The sequence below is a fragment of the Enhydra lutris genome, unplaced genomic scaffold (assembly GCF_002288905.1).
Source record: "Enhydra lutris kenyoni isolate GAN:26980312 unplaced genomic scaffold, ASM228890v2 scaffoldscaffold9, whole genome shotgun sequence".
NCBI classification, from domain to species: domain Eukaryota; kingdom Metazoa; phylum Chordata; class Mammalia; order Carnivora; family Mustelidae; genus Enhydra; species Enhydra lutris.
Window position 1 is genome coordinate 22,407,021 of NW_019154093.1, and position 21,040 is coordinate 22,428,060.

The following is a 21,040-nucleotide window of genomic DNA, read 5'->3' on the forward strand; positions in this document are numbered from 1 at the left end:
TGCTGCTTTATCTTTTTAAAAGTAGCAAAAAAAAAAAAAAAAAATGCGTTGGGGGGAGCACTTGGTTGGCTCAGGGTAAGCATCTGCCTTTAGCTCAGGTCATGATCCTGAGGTCTTGGGATGAACCCTGGGTAGGTCTGCTTTTCCTTCTCCCTCAGACCCTCTCCCCTGCGCACACTCTTGCTCTCTCGCTCGTGCTCTCTTTCTCTCTCAAATGAATAAATAAAATATCTTTTTAAAAAAGTAGTAAAAATTTTTTTCATATTTTAGTTTCTTAATATATGCTTTTGTTTTCCTGACACTAATCTTTAAGCCCTCTTAAGGAATTTAAAAACATACATATTTCTTGTTAAGCTGTAACTTTTCTGAAGACCCTTTTGCTTTATCATAAGGAAGGAGAAGGATCAGGTCCTAGAGGCTGTGAGTTGTAAAATTCATTTAATCTACAGGTATTGGGTAGCTTTGGTACATTCCTTGAAAGATTTCTGGCAGTGCTTTCCTGCCTTATATCCACTGTTAATCTCAGGCTATATTTTCTAGTTTTTAAAATTGGACTCTAGTTATACTAGGTAGAATTGGCCAGTTTGAACTGTTTTCATGTCATATGCTTATTAGTGGATTCAATAATACTACAGTTTAATTAAAGGAATTTTTATGTGAGGGATCAGTGTTGAAGTTGTTCATTTATACCAGGGAAAAGGTCGTTGAAATTGATCATTTATACCAGGGAAAAGGTAGAAATATTTGGCGGGGCACTGAGTACCATTGCCATGTTTGTTAATAAGCGATAGGAAAGCATTGACCCACTAATAGATGTTTGTTTTCTCAACAGGAACAACAGTTGAACAGTTTGCAAAAATTGGCTGGAAAAATCATAAACATTCAGTTAACAACCCGTAAGTACTTGGGAAATATGAAATAGTGAAAATCTGGGATATCCTGCTATGTAATGTATAACTTTATACTTAAAAAGCAAATGTAAGACCTCAAAGGTATTAACTAGAATATGTATTGTTTTTCATATAAAAGGCTTGTACCCAAGTAAACTTTTGACTACAGTTTTAGTTTTGGGTCTGTTTATATTTAGAACGCCTTTAAGTTTACGAAAGAATGTGAATGGTTGGTGTTAAAGATGTAATTGGTCATACATTACAATTGCAGTAATGAAATTTATTAAATAATTTTAGTTGAATATAACCAGTGATCATTTTAAACCATTCCTTAAAACTTTTCTTAAAATGTTCATAAAATGCATATTAGTAGCCATTTTAATGACTTTCTATTAAATTATTTGTATTACTTTAGTAATGTGTTTTAGTTATGTCAGTGTCATTAACACTTACTCTGGTAGAAAAATACGGTTATTTATATCCTAAATGATCTGAAGTAGAATTACACCCTGTGTATTACAGATCATTCATCTTTGAATCCCTCATGCTTAGTGCAATGCCAGGCTTATAGCCTGTGTTTAATGGTTGCTGAATAAAATTGGTTCACTGGCAATTGAATTAGTGCCACTTAGCCATAACTTCTACAAAAGAATACCACTAGGCAGTAAAAGAGTAATAGCTAGCTTTACTAAATCCCAACTGTGTGTCACTGTGCTGGGTTTTTTTTTTTTTTTTTAAGATTTTAGTTATTTATTTGACAGACAGAGATCACAAGCAGGCAGAGAGGCAGGCAGAGAGAGAGGAGGAAGCAGGCTCCCTGCTGAGCAGAGAGTCCGATGCGGGGCTCGATCCCAGGACCCTGAGATCATGACCCAAGCTAAAGGCAGAGGCTTTAACCCACTGAGCCACCTGGGTGCCCCTGTGCTAGGTATTTTTGTGTACATTTTGATTTAATCCTCTCAAGGACCCTATAAGGTAGATATTTTTATTCTAATTTTATAGATAGGAAAACGAGATTTACAGAAATGAAGCAACTTGCACAGGATCATTCTAAGTATTGGTAAAATAATGCTTATATTTCCTCCTACTAGATTGTAAACTTGGTGAGGGCCAGAGCCATCTCTTCCTGTTCTTAATGCTCAGCACAGAGCTTGGAACATGATAGGTGCTCAGTAAATTGTTTCTGAACTATTAAACAAATTTTGTCATATATCCAAACATAAAACCATGACAAGGAATATTTTATACCACAAGTGGATTATTACCACATATTTCTGATGTTTCATGCTACTGCTAGGTCTCCTGATTCTCCTAATTTTAAATTGATGTTTGAGTTCAGGGCATACTTAATTAACAAATAATGTCTAATCCCATGCCCTAGATGGAAGGGTATTTTATGAAAGATGTAAGGGTAGTACAAAAGCTTTAGTGAATTTTCATTGCTTAAATGATAAAATACAAATTCCTTCATATGAGATAATAAGATTGTTATAATATGGCCCACTCTACTTTGCCAGTCTTTTTAATTTTCTTAAAGAATTTATTCATTTATTTGACAGAGAGAGAGAGAGAGAGAGAGAGATTACAAGTAGGCAGAGAGGCAGACAGAAGGGGAGGGAGAAGCAGGCTCCCTGCAGAGCAGAGAGCCTGATATGGGGCTCCATCCCAGGAGCCTGAGACCACGACCTGAGCCGAAGGCAGAGGCTCAACCCACTTAGCCACCCAAGCGCCCCTACTTTGCCAGTCTTATTTCCTGCCACTTTCTGGCTATTCCCAATCTCTAGCCTCACCAGATTACTTGTTTTTTCCCAAGTATAGTATATAGCACTCACTTTTGTGTTTTTAGTTAGGCTGTTAGTTCTCCTTGGAATATCTTTTTGCCTTTCTTTTGTTTGGTGAATATCTACTTACCCATCAATCCCCAACCCAAATGTCATTGCTTCTCTTAACATCTTTTTATTTTTTTTAAAGATTTATTTACTTATTTGAGAGAGAGAGAGAGATGGAAAACAAGTACAGGGAGGGGTGGAGGGAGAGGGAGATACTTTAGCAGACTTCTTGCTGAGCTCAGAGCCCAATGCAGGGCTTGATCCTATGACTCTGAGATCATAACCTGAGCTGAAATCAAAAGTTGGATACTCAACTACCTGTACCACCCAGGGGCCCCCTCTTAATGCCTTCTTAAAGCTTCCTGGGCATATTTTTTTTCCTCATGAGTTTTGTTGCCGTCTCTATACTTTATATTGTAACACATCACACTATCGTACCTAGTTCTTTATAAGTCTGTCTTCTTTGAAGATGGTATTGGAACATAGTATATGTTATATACTATATAAGTTATAACTTTGCTGTTACCGAATAGTAAAGTTTGGATGAGTAGTCTTAAGTCCATAAAAATGGTCTAAAGCTGAATTCTTTGTCCTTAGAACTTGGAAAACCATTAAAAATATTTGTGATTTTCTGAATAGTAAGGAGCTATACCAACATATTGAGGAATTGACAGCATTGCAGTCTCTTGGCTTTGAAGCTCCAAGGAGTAGTTTTGTTTTGTTTTGTTTTGTTTAAGATTTTATTTATTTATTTGAGAAGAAAGTGAGAGAGAGAAAGCATGATGGGGGAAGGGTTAGAGGGAGAAGCAGACTTTCCGCCGGCAGGGAACCTGATGCAGGACTCGATCCCAGGATTCCGGGATCATGACCCTAGCCAAAGGCAGATGCTTAACGGACTGAGCCACCCAGGTGCCCCCAAGGAGTAGTTCTTAACTTTCCCTTGAGAGTCAAATCTTCTTAGTCTTTCTCTTACTTATCACTGTGCCTGAATAGGCATCATTTATTCACTCATTATGGCATTCTTCTAAAGGAATCTCATCCACTCAACAGCTAGGTATTCAGTAGCCTGCTATGTGCAAGACACTTCTTTAGCTACTAGTGATATAGCATGAATGAATATTGCCCCATGAATCTTCTATTGCATAGTATAAGTACTCAATTATGTTGACTGGCAGATGTTATTTCTGGGTATCAGTTTCATCATATAAAACTCTTCAAAACAGTGAAGAATAGCCTTCTAGGTTTTGCTCAGAAATTTCAGATGCCAACTTCTTGCACTAGGTTTTGCTTGGTTAAGAAAGAAAGAGAATCCTGTGCTTGCTGACCAGTCATTATAGATACCCTGTTACATATTTTTAAGAAGGTTGAATTACAAAACAATTCTCAAATGTTTTCTCACAAATTATAAGGATACTTGAAGGCAGTGAGAATCTGTGATAAGTAGTATAGAATGAGGGATAGCTTATGCCTCTTGAGCCATCAGACCTGTATATAATTTTATGTATGAAAGTTATAACTTTCTCCTAGTTGTCTCTACTTAGATGCTCCACAAGTGCCTCAGAGTCAACATGTCCATATAGAATTTATCATTTCCCCTCAACCCTGTTTTTCCTTCAGTATTCTCCATGAATGACATCAATATATACCGAATTATAGAAAACTAGAAGTTCTTCTTCTTCTTCTTCTTCTTCTTCTTTTTTTTTTTTAATGTAGGCTCCATACCTCATGTGGAGCCCAGTGCAGGTGTGGAGCCCAGCACTGGGAGTAGAGCCCAATGTGGGGCTTGAACTCACAACCCAGAGATCAGGACTTGAGCTGAGATTTAGATTTGGATGTTTAACTGACTGAGACACCCAGGCTCCCCAGTTAGAAGTCATTCTTAACTCTGCCTTCTTCCTCAGTGCCCATATGAGTTGTAGATGATTAGAGGATGAACAGAAACCTAGTGATTCTGCCTCCTTACTGTCTCTTGAAATCATTTCTTCTCTCCATATTTCACTTCCAGTTCCCTACTTTAGAACCTTATCATTTCCTGCCTTAATTGTTATCATAATCTCTTGGTTTAGTTGCTTTTGGTAATTCCCTTTACCATCTCTTTTCCATATCCTAGGCTTCTTGTTTAAATACAAGTGTGGTGGTGCCTGGTGGCTCAGTCAGTTAAGCATCTGCCTTTGGCTCAGGTCATGATCCTAGGGTCCCGGGATTGAGCCCCACATCAGATTCTCTGCTTAGCGAGGAGTCTCCTTCTCCCTCTCCCTCAGCCCTCCCCTCCACTTGCGCTCTCTGTCATACACTTTTCCTCTCAAATAGATAAATAAAATCTTTGAAAAAAATAATTGAAAGTCTGATTGTCTTACCCCAGCTTAATATCCTTTGGTAGTTCTTCATTGTTTTTAGTATACACACACACACACACACACACACACACACACACACACACATATATATTTTAAAGATTTTGTTTATTTATTTGGCAGAGAGAGACACAAGCAGGGGGAGCGGGAGAGGGAGAAGCCGGCTTCCCACTGAGTAGGGAGCCTGATGTGGGGCTCAATCCCAGGACCCTGGGATCATGACCGAGCCAAAGGCAGATGCTTAATGACTGAGCCACCCAGGCACCCCTGTTTTTAATATAAAATGTAAATACCATATACTGGCCTTTTATAATCTGATCTTTGTTTATTTCTCTCATTCTCTCTTCTTCACCTTGAGTCCACATTTCCTCCCAAACTTCATGGCCTGGCTTCAGTGAACTATTTTAACTCAAGAGGCTTTGGTGCACTGATCTTTTTGCCAGGAATTCTCTATCTCCTACTTTCTCTTATTTGCTAACCCCAGAGAGGAAGCTCCCTTTGGTACCTGGGTCTCTTGCCCATCCTGTGTGTTCCCATGCCACCCTGTGTAACATTTTTAAAAAAATATTTTATTTATTCATGTATTTGTGGGGGGCACACAGGCTCACATGTGTGAGCCTGGGGGAGAGGGAGAGAATCTCAAGCAGACGTCACACTGAGAGCAGAGGCTGACATGGGGCACAATCTCATGACCCTGAGATCATGACCTCAGCCAAATCCAAGAGTCACATGTTTAACTGACTGAGCCACCCAGGTGCTCCCCTGTATAACATTTCTGTAATGGTATTTATCATATTGTATTTGTTTGCCACAGATTCAGACTGAATTCTTTGAGGGTAAGGACCCATGGGACATACCCATGTCCTACTTGCCTAGCACAGAATCTGGCATAAATTAGGTATTTTTTTGGAAGTTGGTGATGGTCAACATTAACTTTAGAAGCAGAGGTACACATACTAGTATACAGCTGTAAGTTACATGGGCTTTATTTCTAAACATTTGAATTGCTTATTAATTTCCATACCAGTTGAAGTTTGCTTTTAGAATCTCCTTTGTGGTGTCTAATGTTTCTTCTATTTCTGTCAGAGCAGTTTCTGAAACCATCTGATTTTATTTTTATTTTAAAAAATATTTTATTCATTTATTTGAGAGTGAGAGAGAGAACATGAATGGGTTGGAGGGGCAGAGGGAGAGGCAGACTCCCTGCTCAGCAGAGAGCCTGACATGAGGCTCGATCCCAGGACCCTGAGATCATGACCTGAGCTGAAGGCAGTTGCTTAACCAACTGAGCCACCCAGGCACCCTTGTTTTGCTTCTAAGGAACTAGTATTAAATAATTCTTCAGGGGGGAAAAATGGTATTTTATTTTGACCCCCAACTGATCTGACACACATACTAGGTGTACTGCAATTCAATTCTGTCGCTAATCACTTGAGTTGATGCAGACCCCCTGAATTAAGGATTTAGTCCTCCACAAGACTGCCCTCACTTAAGAAGCTAGCCACAAGTAGGGTCTCTAGGCCACCTGCAGTTCTGAACAACTGACTATAAATTCAGGGGTTTCCATGATCATTTGTGTTTGATAATTCACTAGAGTTATTCCCAGAATTCAGCAAAGTGTGTACTTATGATTACAGTATTATTATGAAGGACACAACTCAGAAACAGCAAATAAGGAGGCACATAGGGTAAAGTCTGTGAGAGTTCCTAAAGCTGAGCTTTGGCATCCTCTTCCCATGGAGTCAGGACACATCACCCTCTGGATAAATGAAGGTACTCACCAATCAGGTAGCTCCAGCAAGCTTCAGTGTCCATAGTTTTTACTGGGGCTTTATTAGGCAGGCATACTTGATTAAATCATTGGCCACATAACTGAACTCAATCTCCAGCCCCTCCCTTCTCTTCAGGGGTCAAAGTGGCTCAAAAGTCCTAACTCTGGGGGCACCTGGGTGGCTCAGTGGGTTAAGCTGCTGCCTTCGGCTCAGGTCATGATCCCAGGTCCTGGGTTCAGGCCCCGCATCGGGCTTTCTGCTCGGCAGGGAGCCTGCTTCCTCCTCTCTCTCTCTGCCTGCCTCTCTGCCTACTTGTGATTTCTGTCAAATAAATAAATAAAAATCTTAAAAAAAAAAAAAAAAGTCCTAACTCTGTATTCACATGGTTGATGTTTCTGATGACCAGCCCCCTGCCTCCCCTCCTCCTGCGCTCCCCACTATGGTCACCCTATTAGCATAACAAAGACACTAATGATCATTTCTTGCCTTAATTGAAAACTTCAGTTCAGACAAACAATTTATATTAAAGGTTGAAACTGTTCATAAAAGACTGTCTTTTGGTTGTTAAATTTACATCTTATTCTCTGACTTCTGGATCAGAATATTTTCAACAAAATTGTAATTGCTACCTCACGTATTCTGTAACTACTTATTTTGTATTTAGGAATTCCCAGTTCCAGCAGGAATACAGTTTGGATGAAGTGATGACATCTCGAGAAGTTTTTGATTATTTGACTGTCTTACAATGTTGGTAAGAAAACCTCATTTAATATTTATTCATTTATTTATTTTTTTAAAAGATTTATTTCTTTATTTGAGAGAGAGAGAAAGAGTGGGAGTGAGTAGGGAGGAACAAAGAGAGAGAATCTTCAAGCAGGCTCCCTGCTGAGTGCAGAGCCCAATGATGTGGGGCTAGATCCCAGACCCATGAGATCATGACCTGAGCCAAAACCAAGAGTCAGATGCTCAACTGACTGAGCCACCTACATGCCCCAACATTTAAATATTTAATAAGAAAAAATAATTTCTCCTTTCCGCCACCTTAGGTAAACCTTAGGCTTTGTGTCTGGGTAAATCTGTATTTATGTCTGCTTCTGTAGCACTCCTACTAATGTCCTCATTCTGGAGGGAGGACCCATACTTCCTATTCATACCTAGAGACTGTCTTTTCTCTTGAAAAATTCTGTATTTTATTTCCTTCTTTCATGAGTTCTACCTACTTTTAAAAACTTATATTTTATTCATGTAAATGTGGCTTAGGAGGCCAGTGGAGTCCAGAGTTTTTCTCTTAAGCATTTTGTTTTCTCTGCTCTATGCTTCTACCTTAGGAAACATTACTCAATTACAGTAACTAACAGAAAATGTGAAATAAGAAAAATGAAAAACAAGAAAAACAAGAAAAAAAATAGCTCTAATAATGGTAATGGTTACATCTTGAAAATTGCTTGTTAATATCTGTCTCCCCCAAAATGAAATTAGTACTTCAGAGCTCCTGCCTGTGCCCAGTTATCACCTGGAAGATACTGGCTAGGATGCAGGTGAACAAATGGGGCCAGCTTTTATCTGTTGCAGTAAGAAGGTCTGTCCATTTATAAAGTCCAGCTGAACTCAGAGAAGGCTTTTTGAGTTTGCCACTTTCCTTCACAGCTTGCTATAAGGAAAAGAGGAGATCTCCTCTTTGAGATCACCAAAGTCTTAACTAAACCACTTTCTGGTTTGGACTTTGTGGTCTCTTTATCCCATCCTTTCCCAGTTTTCAAAAGTATTCCATGACTGGTTATTTGGGAGATAGCAAAGCTGGAGCTAGTTAGGCCTAGAGTAGAATTTTTATTATACTGGGATAGGAAGAACATTGTGGACTCCTCAGAAGTCACTATAAGATGCCTTATGCATCTGCAGAGGCTAATCCAGGATTCTTTGAAAAAGAACTTTCTGGGAGAGACTCTTAGAGACCAAACAGTGAGCTGAGCTTTGGCACCCTCTTCCTGTGCATTTAAGTTCTTGATAGAGGTTCAGTCCTCAAGTGGGAAGCATGTGTAATTTTTAACTGTGGATTTTACAGTGAAGAGAGTGCAATGACTAGCAAGCATCCTCAGTTTTTCTTTCCACATAGAAAGAACAACTAGTCTGTAATCCTAGGATAGAGGTGGACTGGGTGTAAATAATTGTTTTTACCTTCTCTTAGTCCCACTTCTGATGGTGCTGCAGCGGCAATTTTGGCTAGTGAACGGTTTGTACGGAAGCATGGCCTGGAATCCAAAGCTGTGGAAATTTTGGCACAAGAGATGGTAACTGATTTGCCAAGCTCATTTAAAGAGAACAGCGTTATTAAAATGGTATGTATGAGATTTTTTTTTAATGAAGTTCAATTAGCCAACATATAGGGTATGTCTGAGATTATGTTTTATTTATCAGTTGAGAAATTTCTGTTTAAAAATTTCAAGGTGACCTCATGTTGTCATTCACTCTAGAAGTTATTTACTTGAAAAAAAAAATCCAGAAAATTTAATACTATAACCCACCCTTAAGAATCTGTTAAGGGAAAAAAAAATGATGAGAACATATGCTTCTTGTAACAGAGCCATGAATGCATTTTTAACTAACAAAAACATGCTATTTTGGTGGGCTTTTTCTGTTTGAATTGACTGGATATGCCCAGAGCTCCTTTCTTACACAGTTAAGGGAAAAACAAGGATATTTTCAGGGATCTTTCTTTCTTTTTTTTTTTTTAAAGATTTTATTTATTTATTTGACAGAGATCACAAGTAGACAGACAGGCAGGCAGAGAGAGAGAGAGAGAGGGAAGCAGGCTCCCTGCTGAGCAGAGAGCCCGATGCGGGACTCGATCCCAGGACCCTGAGATCATGACCTGAGCCGAAGGCAGCGGCTTAACCCACTGAGCCACCCAGGCGCCCCTCAGGGATCTTTCTTGATGCTTAGCACTTTAAAAATCCTGATAAAAGATTGAGTGAATATGGAAGAAGTTAAAAAATTGAGAATTCAGACCTAGAGTTAGTTGAATATTTGAAGATACACACATATATATTAAAGAAATGCAAAGGTGCATATATGCACACATATATAACAATCATAAGGTAATTAGAGTTTACAAATGATACTGCAATAATGCTTTGAATTTGAAAATGTCTCTGTAACTTGCCTAAAATGACAAAGCCGGGATGTGGCTGAGGTAGAACGTCTCAGGTTTTCTGATTATAATATTTACATCACATTTTTTTTCCCTTGGGGAAAAGTTGACTTGTTATTATCTGAGATCAAAGGGGTGTTAAGAGCAAGGGTTTTTAAGTGAAGATTGGTTTATTTCCATATAGAAATTCCTCATAGTTTTTAGTGTATCTGAGTCATAATGATCTCTTGATCAATCTCTTCTGACCTATTTACCACAACAACATATTGTGGCTTGAAAGAGTTTTTATAAATGCACAAGACATGGCCTGAGGAATTGTAAGTCCTTTTTATATATATTATTTAAAATTCTGTTCTTGGGTGCCTGAATGGCACAGTGGGTTAAAGCCTCTGCTTTCGGCTCAGGTCATGATCCCAGGGTCCTGGCATCGAGCCCCACAGGGGGCTCTCTGCTTGGCAGGGAGCCTGCTTCCCTTCCTCTCTCTCTGCCTGCCTCTCTGCCTACTTGTGATCTCTGTCTGTCAAATAAATAAATAAAATCTTTTAAAAAAATAAAAAAAAATAAAATTCTGTTCTTTGTAGTACAGAATTTTATAGGTACATTCTCCATCCTGAGTATTCTTTTATTTGGACTTTCTATGTGATATAGAATGAACTGAGATCTCAATACGTGCACTCAATTTTCAGCTGTAAAGGTTATCCATATTAATCTTTTATAAATCTTATATAAAAGTCCCAGTTTTGATGCCCTTAATTTATTTATATGTGGTTTCGGTTTTAGGTTGGCTTTGATATGAGTAAAGAAGCTGCCAGAAAGTGCTATGAGAAATCTGGCCTGAGACCAAGTGATATTGATGTTATAGAACTTCATGATTGCTTTTCTGTCAACGAACTCCTTACTTACGAAGCACTGGGACTCTGTCCAGAAGGTAATATCTTTGGTGAGATGCAGATTAACTTAGTAAATTTCGCTGAAGAAATTTCATTTTTGCCACTAAAAAGAGGAATTCACTAATCATCTTTACCTCCATGTTGGCTCTGCTGTACTGTGCAAAGTGAAATGTAAGCTATCTTGATAGTAGACTTTCTAGAACATGTAGTCTTGGACAATACTGACACTGAGGTCACAGATTATACAAATAAATTGTATTATGTAAGTCAGGAGTACTTAGAATGAATTGTTAAGTTAAAAAAAGGGGAGGATAAAAATTACATAGGTACTTCCATATATTTCATATTGTGTTTGAATAAAGACTTGTAGAAAGGAAAATGGAAAAACTGGTTGTTGAGATCTGGAGGATTTTTTTCTTTTTATTTCCAAAATGGTTGTTATTTTTCATTAATATCATTAAAACACTCTCTCTCAAATAAATAAATAAATAAATAAATAAATAAATAAATAAAAATAGCCATTCCAGTCTTCTTATGCTTACTGTTTGTATGATATATTCTTTTCTATTCATTTGCTCTTAACCTGTATATGTTATTTATCTACCTGCATAAGGTGTGTTTTTTGTAAGCAGTAGTGTATTATTTTCTATCCTTTGTTAATTTCTGCCTTTTAACTGGAGTCTTTGAACCTGTGCTAATATAGTAGCTATTAACTATATGTGATCATTGAATCCTTCAAAGGTGGCTAGTCCAAGTTGAGATGTGCTGTATGAAATACATATTGGGTTTTGAATACTTAATATGAAAAAGAGAATGTAAGGTATTTTATTATTTTTTTCACTGTTTACATGTTGAAAATGGTTTGGATATAGTGTTAAATAAAATAACATGTTAAACAAAATATATGTTCGAAAAATTTCAAAGTGCATATGTAATTTGCTTTATATTTGTTTGACAGTGTTATTTAGATCATTAACATTTAATGTGATTATTGATAAACTATGACTTGGGTTGACTATTATCTGTTTTTTGTTGTCTTCTCTTCTTGAATCTGTTCTTCTATTCTCCCTCTCCTGCTTTCTTTTGGATTATTTGAATATTTTATTTTTCATTTTTTATTTTATTTATTTATTTATTTATTTGACAGACAGAGATCACAAGTAGGCAGAGAGGCAGGCAGGAGAGAGGAGGAAGCAGGCTCCCTGCTGAGCAGAGAGCCCAATTCGGGGCTTGATCCCAGGACCCTGGGATCACGACATGAGCTGAAGGCAGAGGCTTTAACCCACTGAGCCACCAGGCATCCCACGATAGATAGTTTTTAATCTACAACCTAGATTTAAAGTAAAATTAGAAGTGATAGTCATAGGGACGCCTGGCTGGCTCAGTCAGAGGAGCGTGTGACTCTTGATCATGGGTTTGTGAGTTTGAGCCCTACATAGGGTGTAGAGGTTACTTCAAAATAAAATCTTTAGGGCGCCTGGGTGGCTCAGTGGTTGAGTGTCTGCCTTCAGCTCAGGTCATGATCCCAGGGTCTTGGGATCAAGTCCCACATCTGGCTCCCTTCTTGGCAGGAAGCCTGCTTCTCCCTCTCCCACTCACCCTGCTCGTGTTCCTGCTCTCACTCTCTCTCTCTCTGTCAAATAAATAAAATCTTAAAAAAAAAAAACCACCACAAAATAAAAACAAGTATCATTCACAAAAAATTCTGTGATTAGTGTGCTTTAGTTTATCAATGGAGAACCTCTTGTTTTTAAAGGCAGTAAAATATTTGATTAAGAACATAGGCTGTGGAGGCAGGCTGCCTGGTAATTAATCCTAGATCAATCCCCTGCTGTTGCCTTGGACTCATCACTTATCTATAAAATGGGAATGATAATACCTACTTCTCAGGGTTGAGGATTAAATTATGTAAATATATGGAAAATAATTAGAATAAGGCCTGGCACTAAGTGTGTACTTAAAAGTTACTAGCCACCTCTAACAACACCACAACCACCTTTATCATCTTTCTTTGGAGATTCCATTTCACTATATGGATAGAAGAATATTTTATGCAATACATGCATTTTAATTTACTTCTTAACCACCTGGAAGAATCACCAGAGAATTGATAGGAGTGTTGAAATCACCCAATGTATAATTTTCATTTTCTTTTAAGCTTACATTTATGGCTGAACAGTATTTTCAGCCACTTCCCTTCATTTCATGACCCCTGCCCATCCCCCACTCCCTACATTCTCCCCTCCGTTTAGTTTACTAAGAATGTTTATATAGCATATAATAGTGCAATAGAAAATGGAAATGGGGGGGGCGCCTGGGTGGCTCAGTGGGTTAAAGCCTCTGCCTTCTGCTCCGGTCATGGTCCCAGCGTCCTGGAATCCAGCCCCACGTCGGGCTCTCTGCTCGGCGGGCGGGCCTGCCTCTCTGCCTACTTGTGATCTCTGTCTGACTTGTGATCTCTGTCTGTGAAATAAATAAATAAATAAATAAAATCTTAAAAAAAGAAAATGGAAATGGGGGCACCTAGGTGGCTCAGTCCATTAAGCATCTGCCTTTGGCTCAGGTCATGATCCCAGGGTCCTAGGATTGAAACCTCCCTCTGCCCCCCCACATCTGTAGGGCTCCCTGCTCAGTGGGGTGTCTGAGTCTGCTTCTCCCTCTGCCCCTCTGCCCCTCTGCCCCTTGTGCTCTTTCTCTCTGTTTCTCTCTATCTCTCAAGGAAATAAATAAAATCTTAAAGAAAAAGGAAATTAATATTTTGGGCAGTATTATGGATTTTTAAAGCTGATATAATTATTTTAGTTATAGTATTGTATCCAGTTTCATTCTTTAGGTATCTGAATCTCTGTTATAGTTGTAGCAATTTTGGAAGACAGAGAGTTCTTAGGAAGTAATAAGAGTTCTGTTTCACACATGAAATTTTTTTTCTTTTTTTTTTTTAAGATTTTATTTATTTATTTGACAGATCACAAGTAGGCAGAGAGGCAGGCAGAGAGAGGGGAAAGCAGGCTCCCCACTGAGCAGAAAGTCCAATGCGGGACTTGATCCCAGGACCCTGGAATTATGACCTGAGCCGAAAGCAGAGGCTTAACCCACTGAGCCATCCAGGCACCCCACACATGAAATTTTCTGAAAATATAAGGCTTTATTATTCAATATTTATTATATAACTTTTTTCTTTTTTAGAGAGGGAGCATGAGCAAAGGGAGAGGGTCTGGGGAAGAGGGAGAGGGAGACTCTTAAGCAGCCTTCATACCCAGTGTGGAGCCTGTTGCTGGCTCCATCTCATAACCTTGGGATCATGATGTGAGCTGAAATTAAGATTTGGCTGCTTAACTCACTGAACCACCCAGGTGCCCCTATTATGTAACTTCTAGAAGTGCTTATATCCATTTAATGTTGGAGCTGTTAAGAAATGTTTGCTATAAGAAAATCTTGGCTATTTTGAAATTTAAAAAACCAAAACATACCATTTGGTCTAATGTGTGTGTGTGTGTGTGTGTGTGTGTGTGTGTGTTTGTGTGTGTGTGTTTTAAATAGGTTCCACGCCCAGTGTGGAGCCCAGTGTAGCGCTTGAACTCACAACCCTGAGATTAAGATCTGAGCTAAGAATAAGAGTCAGATGCTTAACTGAGCCACCCAGGTGCCCCTGGTCCAGTATTACTTTTAACCTTCATGAATATTATTTTTCCTTCTCTAGGTCAAGGTGGAAAACTGGTTGATAGAGGAGATAATACTTATGGAGGAAAGTGGGTCATAAATCCTAGTGGTGGATTGATTTCAAAGGGACATCCACTGGGAGCTACAGGTAATACTATACACAGATTTCTTAATTTTTTTGTTATCCTTTTTTACATAAGTATGAATGGTTTAGTCATTGATTTGTGAAAGACTATATTCTCTGAACCTGGTAGTCAGTGCTGTAAGTGATTGTTTAGTCACAATATTTTTAATTTTCCTTTGAGTGTAGTGTACTTCAGTGATAACTGATGAGAATTTGAATTAGTTGAAACTCTAAATTCAACAGTATATATATTTTTTAAGTTTTATTATTTTCAAATAGGTATACAATTTAACTTAAAATGTTTCCAAATAGAGATCTTGCTAGATCTGCTGGATAAGAATAATTTGAAATGAGCACATTATTTATATAGTTGTATATGTTGTTGGTGTTACATGGAAATTTTTTTCTCTTGAGAGAGCTGGACTAAAAGTTATGAAATAAGAATTTTACTGTGGCTCTACTGCTAACTGGCCCTGTGACTCTTGATTAATTAGTCAATTAATTACTTTGACTCTTATTTTCCTTAATTGTAAGATGAAATTGTACAAAGAAGTTTATAAAATAACTTAGCACTAAAATCTGGGATTTATTGTTATGAAGATAGGTGAGTTTTATATTTTTTCATATTGTCTTAGATATTAATTAAAATTTTTATAAATTATTGCAAATTCCAGAATAGAGATGTTAGAATTAACAGTGTATTCATCGCAGCAATGAACTTTGGTTTGTTTCTGTTTATGATGAAATTTAGTAAGTTTATAATCTGGTAGGGAAAACAGAGAAAGAGTAAGAGATAGGTAGACCCCCCCCCCAAAAAAAAGAGACAGGTAGACAGATATGCACGCATAGATTGTTGTAGTGTAATGTGCTACCTTGTTATTCATTTTGTCTTGTTTGTTCTTTGGGTCTTTTCTCTTTTTTCATACTATCTTTTTATTAACTGGGTATTTTATAGCATTTTCTTTTCTCTCTTCTGTTGAATTATTTCTTTTTCTTGTTTTTTAGTGGTTGCTCTAGGATCTACAATATGCATCTTTAAATTAACCACAGTCTACCTTCAGTTAATGTTATGCTATTTCACATGTGATGTAAGGGGTTTTTACAACAGTATATATCCATACACTTCTGAATATATTGTAAGCCTTACAGTATACTATTGTTATTATTTCTCTAAACAATCTAATATATTTCAAAGTAATCTGAAAATGAGGAGAATGAGAGTGCTATCATCGGGAGTGATGGAATAACAACATCTGGCAAATAGTCTCCTTTATAAAAGTTTCAAGAACACTTGTAAAAATTGTCAAGATCAAGTTTTTACAAAATTTTGGAAATTAACCAAAGACTACAACAATCTGGGGGAACATTTTTTTTTAAAGATTTTATTTATTTATTTGACAGACAGAAATCACAAGTAGGCAGAGAGGCAGGCAAAGAGAGAGGGGGAAGTAGGCTCCCCGTTGAACAGAGAACCCAATGTGGGACTTGATCCCAGGACCCTGGGATCCTGACCTGAGCCAAAGGCAGAGGCTTTAATGGGGGAACATTTTTAAAAACACTCAGGTGAATCTCCATAAGAATACTAAGCTTTATGGCATGTTGATTTTCTCTAATGCCACTCCCCCTTTCCCCAGCTCCATGGTAGACTTGAAAACAAGAGCCTCCAATCATGGTGAAAACCAGCAGCCTAGGGGCACCTGAGTGGCTCAGTGAATTAAGCGGTTGCCTTTGGCTCAGGTCATGATCCAAGGGTCCTGGGATTGAGCCCTGCATTCGGCTCCCTGCTCAGTGGGGAGCCTGCTTCTCCTTCTCCCTCTGCCTGCTTCTCCCCCTACTTGTGCTCTCTCTCACTCTGTCAAATAAATAAATATATAAATACAATAAAAATATAAATAAATAAATAAAATCTTAAGAAATCTTAAAAAACAAACAAACAAAACCCAGCAGCCTAGCCAGCACTGGAAGAGTCAAAATGGAATTGGAGCTCTTTCAAAGCCCCATTCTCAGAGAATTATTATTATTTGATATGCCTAACAGTTCCCTGGTGAACCATTCTTAAAAGGCTCATCTTTATGTAACCTGACAGAGAACTTGCACCAGTGCAAACAGCATTTTCGTCAGTCATTTGTTGAGAACGATTAGTAATAACTGGCTTAACAACATACCTGCCTGAGCTGCTGATAACAATTGGGGCAAACAACCCAACCAAAAAACTTGAAAGAAAAAGCTGAGGAATGAGATGTCTGTAGGGGTCTTTGAAAAGATCGGACATATCCCTGGGAATCTGGAACACCAAGTGTATACATAAGGCTGTGTGTATGTTCAAAGCTGTCTGCATGTTCAGAAAAGACCTGAGAAGGTCCTAACCTTTATCTCTGGCAAACCTGGGGGCTTTGTGCAAGCAGGAAGTAGAGGCTAAAGTGAAGTTGTGAACTGCCTAGAGAGCCTCAGCAAAGACTGAGAGACTTACTAGTTCCAAACATTTAAGAAAATCTCTGTCCAGCCATTAGCTAACCACTAAGTTAACCAAGAGGAAAATTTAGCGGTCAATTACAGAATCAGTTTGATAAAGTCACTAGGTCAACAACAATAACAAACTCTAGGAAAAGGGGAAGAATCTGATTTCTAGAGTTGCCACATTACTTAAAATACCCAGTTTTCAACAAAAAACTGTGAGACATGCAAAGAAACAAAGTATAGCCCATATGTGGTGGGAAAAGCAGTTAGAAACTGAGGTAGCTCAAACATTGGATTTACTAGACAAAGACAATCATCTACTTACGTTATGTTCAAAGAATTAAAGGAAACTATATATAAAGAACTAAAGGAAAATATCACAATATGTCATCAAATAGAGAATATCAATTACTAGGTAGAAATGATAGAAAAGAACCAAATAAATGCTGGCATTGAGAATTATAGTAACTGGAATGAAAAGTTCACTAGAGGGCTCAACAGCAAATCTGAACAGGCAGAAGAAAATATCAGTGAACTTTAAGGTAGGTCAATTGAAATTATCCAGGCTGAGGAACCGGAAAAACAAAGAAGAAGAAGAAGAAAAATGAACAGTCGCAGAGACCTGTGGGACCCCAGCAACTCTAACAACATACACATAATAATGGCCCCAGAAGAGAGGAAAGAAAGGACAGAGAGGATATTGGAAGAAATAATGACTGATAAATCCCCAAACTTGAAAAAAACATTTACATACATGCCCAAGAAGTTCAACAAACCTCAAATAGGAATATCTCAAGGGGATTTATACTTAGACACATCGTAACCAAACTGTTGGAAGCAAAAGTTTGTTGGAAGCAAACTGCAAACAACAACAGAGAAAATTCATCCTGTAGAAGCATTCCTCAGTAAAGCTTAAATTTCTTTTCAGAAACCATTGAGGCAGTGTGGTGAAAAAAAGTGCTAAGCAAGAATTCTGTGTTCAGTGAAACACCCTTTAAAAATGAAGGATAAAGAAACATTCCCAAATAAAAATTGAGAGAATTTACCTATATGAAATGCTTTATGAAGAGAGTGATTCAAACTGAAATGAAAGAGCTCTAGACAGTAGAATAAAGGACATATGAAGAAATAAAGAGCATTAATAAATGTAATTATATTCATAAACTTAAAGAACAATATAAATGTACTTTTCTTTGTCATGTTTCTCCCTTCCTATCCAACTGCATGAAGCAATAATCTGAGTCAATAGGCATACAATGCATAAAGATATAATTTGTATGACAGAAACAACACAAAGGAGGGTAAAGGGAACAAAGCTAATCTTTTTTTATATACCATTGAAATTAAGTTGGTATTAATCCAAACTAGGTTGTGGTAAATTGTTAATTGTAATCCCTAGAACAACTGCTAAAAAATAACTTTAAAATATAGAGTAAAGATATAGAGTGAAAAAATGTATACTAAAATGATGAAGAATGAAAATACCCATTTAACACACAAGAAGGAAATAATGGCAAAATAAATAGAGGGTTTAAAAAAGACAAAATTTTAAGAGAATGGGAAGACAGACTGAGAGAAAATATTTGCAGAAGACATATCTGCTAAAGGACTATTATAAAATACACAAAGAACTCTTAAAACTAAACAATAAGAAAATGAACAATGTGATTAAAAATTGGACAAACAACCCAGAAAACTCCCCAAAGACGAAATACAATGCCAAATATGCATATGGAAAGATCTTCAATATCATATGTCATTAGGGAATTGCAAATTAAAACCACAGGATGCCTCTACATACATATTAGAATCTCCAAAATCCAAAGTGGTGACAACACCAAATGTTGGCAAGTTTTTGCAAAATGAAACATGGTGAGCGCTGGCTAATGTATAGAATTGTTGAATCACTGTATTGTACACCTGAAACTAATATAACACTGTATGTCAATTATACTGGAATTAAAATAAAAAATCTTAATAAAAAAGAAATGAATCATCCCCTTACCATACAATTCAGTGGGCTTAACTGATTTAAAAATCAGCAGTCTCAGCTCTGGAAGAACTGGGCGGGTTATAGGAAACTGAGTCCCAGCCCTTAAAGATATAGCACAACAAACAGCCCTGTGGAGATACAGCATGTTTGAAGAACACCTGGGGTATATAGGAGGGAGATTTGTTTGCTAATCTCAGAGTATGTGCTAGAGGGTCAGGATTCTTTGGGAGACTTCTCTAAGAACAAAAGAGTTGGCAGGTGGCATTTCCCTCCCCCACTCCCTGCACCGCCTCCCAAGCCTAGTCATATAGACCCCTGTGGGAACCAGGACAGTACCAACACTCTCCACCTAGCTTGCTAACAATAGACCTAGTCCCCACAGATCTGTCTCCTTCAACCTGGAGGAGATGTAGCTGACTTTCCTAACACATAGAAACAGACACAGAGTTAAACAAAGTAAGGAGACAGAGATATATGTCCCAAATGCAAGAACAAGACAGACTCACAGCAAGAGAGCTAAACAAAACAGAGAAAAGTAATATGCCTGATAGAGATTCAAAAGTAATGATCATAAAAATACTCACTGGACTTGAGAAAAGAGAGGAGGACTTCAGTGAGACCCTCAACAGAGATGAAAAAAATAAATAAATAAAATAAAAAAGAACAGAGGTAAAGAACCCAAAAACTGAAATTAAAAATACACTAGATGAAATAAATAGTAGACTAGAGGGAGCAGAAAAATTGATCAACAACCTGGAGGACAGAATAATGGAAGGCAATCAAGGTGAACAGGAGAGAGAAAAATTCATAATAGTAAATGAAAATAGGGAACTCAGCGACTCCTATCAAGTATAATAACATGCATTATAGAGATCCGAGAGGAAGAGAGAAGGGATAGAAAATATATTTGAAGAAATAATAGCTCAAAACTTCCCAAGTAGGGGGAAGAAAACCAGAAATATAGATCCAGGAAACACAGAGAGCCCCCAGCAAAATCAATGCAAGTATGAACACACCAAGACACATAGTAATTAAAATCCAAAAAGTAGTGATACAGAGAGAATTTTAAAATCATTAAAAGAAAAGAAAACAGTTACATACAAGGGAAACCCCCTAAGGCTGTCAAGTGTTTTTTCAGCAGAGACTGCAATCCAGAAAGGAGTGGCATTATATATTCACACTGCTGAAAGAAAAAAACGTGCAGTCATGAATAGTCTATCCAGCAAGGCTATCATTCAGAATAGAAGGAGAGATAAAGAATTTTCCAGACAAACAAAAGTTAAAGAATTCTTGACCACTAAACCAGCCCTACAAGAAATGTTAAAGAGGACTCATTGAGTGGAAAGGAAAGGCCATAAGTACGGATAAGAAAAGTAAGAAGCAAAAAAGCAGTAAAAAGTATATCTATAAAAATCAGTCAAGGGAGTTTCAGAATAAAACAGAGTAAAGTATAACACCCTATACCCAAAGTGTGGGGGTGGAGAGAAGAGTAAATAATAGGTTCGAGCTTAAGTAACCATGAACTTAATATAGACTACTGTATGATAAGATGTTATATATAAACCTATTGGTAACCGCAAATAAAAAAAACCAGTAATAGATATGCACAAATAAGGAGAAAGGAATCCCTAAGGAAAGCCAGCAAGTCATGAGAGAAAAGAGCAAGAGAAGAAAGGAACAGAGAAGAACTGACAAAAACAAACATTAAACAAGAATCAAAATGGCAAAAAGTATATACCTATTATTAATTACTTTAGGTGTAAGTGGACTAAACACTCCAATCAAAAGACAGAGTGATGGAATGGATAAAAAAACAAGACCCATCTATATGCTTCCTACAAGAGACTCAAACACTAATTTGAAAAGATGAATGCACCCTTATGTATATTGCAGTTCTATATACAATAGCAAGATTATGGGAAC

The 21,040-nt window shown here is 37.6% G+C and overlaps 1 protein-coding gene across 3 annotated transcripts in view; it reads left to right on the forward strand.

Moving 5' to 3' along the window:
• The window catches only part of LOC111143445 (sterol carrier protein 2), a 116,939-nt gene that overhangs the window by 54,158 nt on the left and 41,741 nt on the right, over window positions 1-21,040 (forward strand). For all 3 annotated transcript variants that reach the window (XM_022497196.1, XM_022497197.1, XM_022497198.1), the window contains 5 exons: window positions 833-896; window positions 7,510-7,596; window positions 9,031-9,181; window positions 10,774-10,921; window positions 14,584-14,691. In XM_022497196.1, the coding sequence (XP_022352904.1) occupies window positions 833-896; window positions 7,510-7,596; window positions 9,031-9,181; window positions 10,774-10,921; window positions 14,584-14,691 (558 nt within the window). The remainder of the gene's footprint in view (window positions 1-832; window positions 897-7,509; window positions 7,597-9,030; window positions 9,182-10,773; window positions 10,922-14,583; window positions 14,692-21,040) is intronic.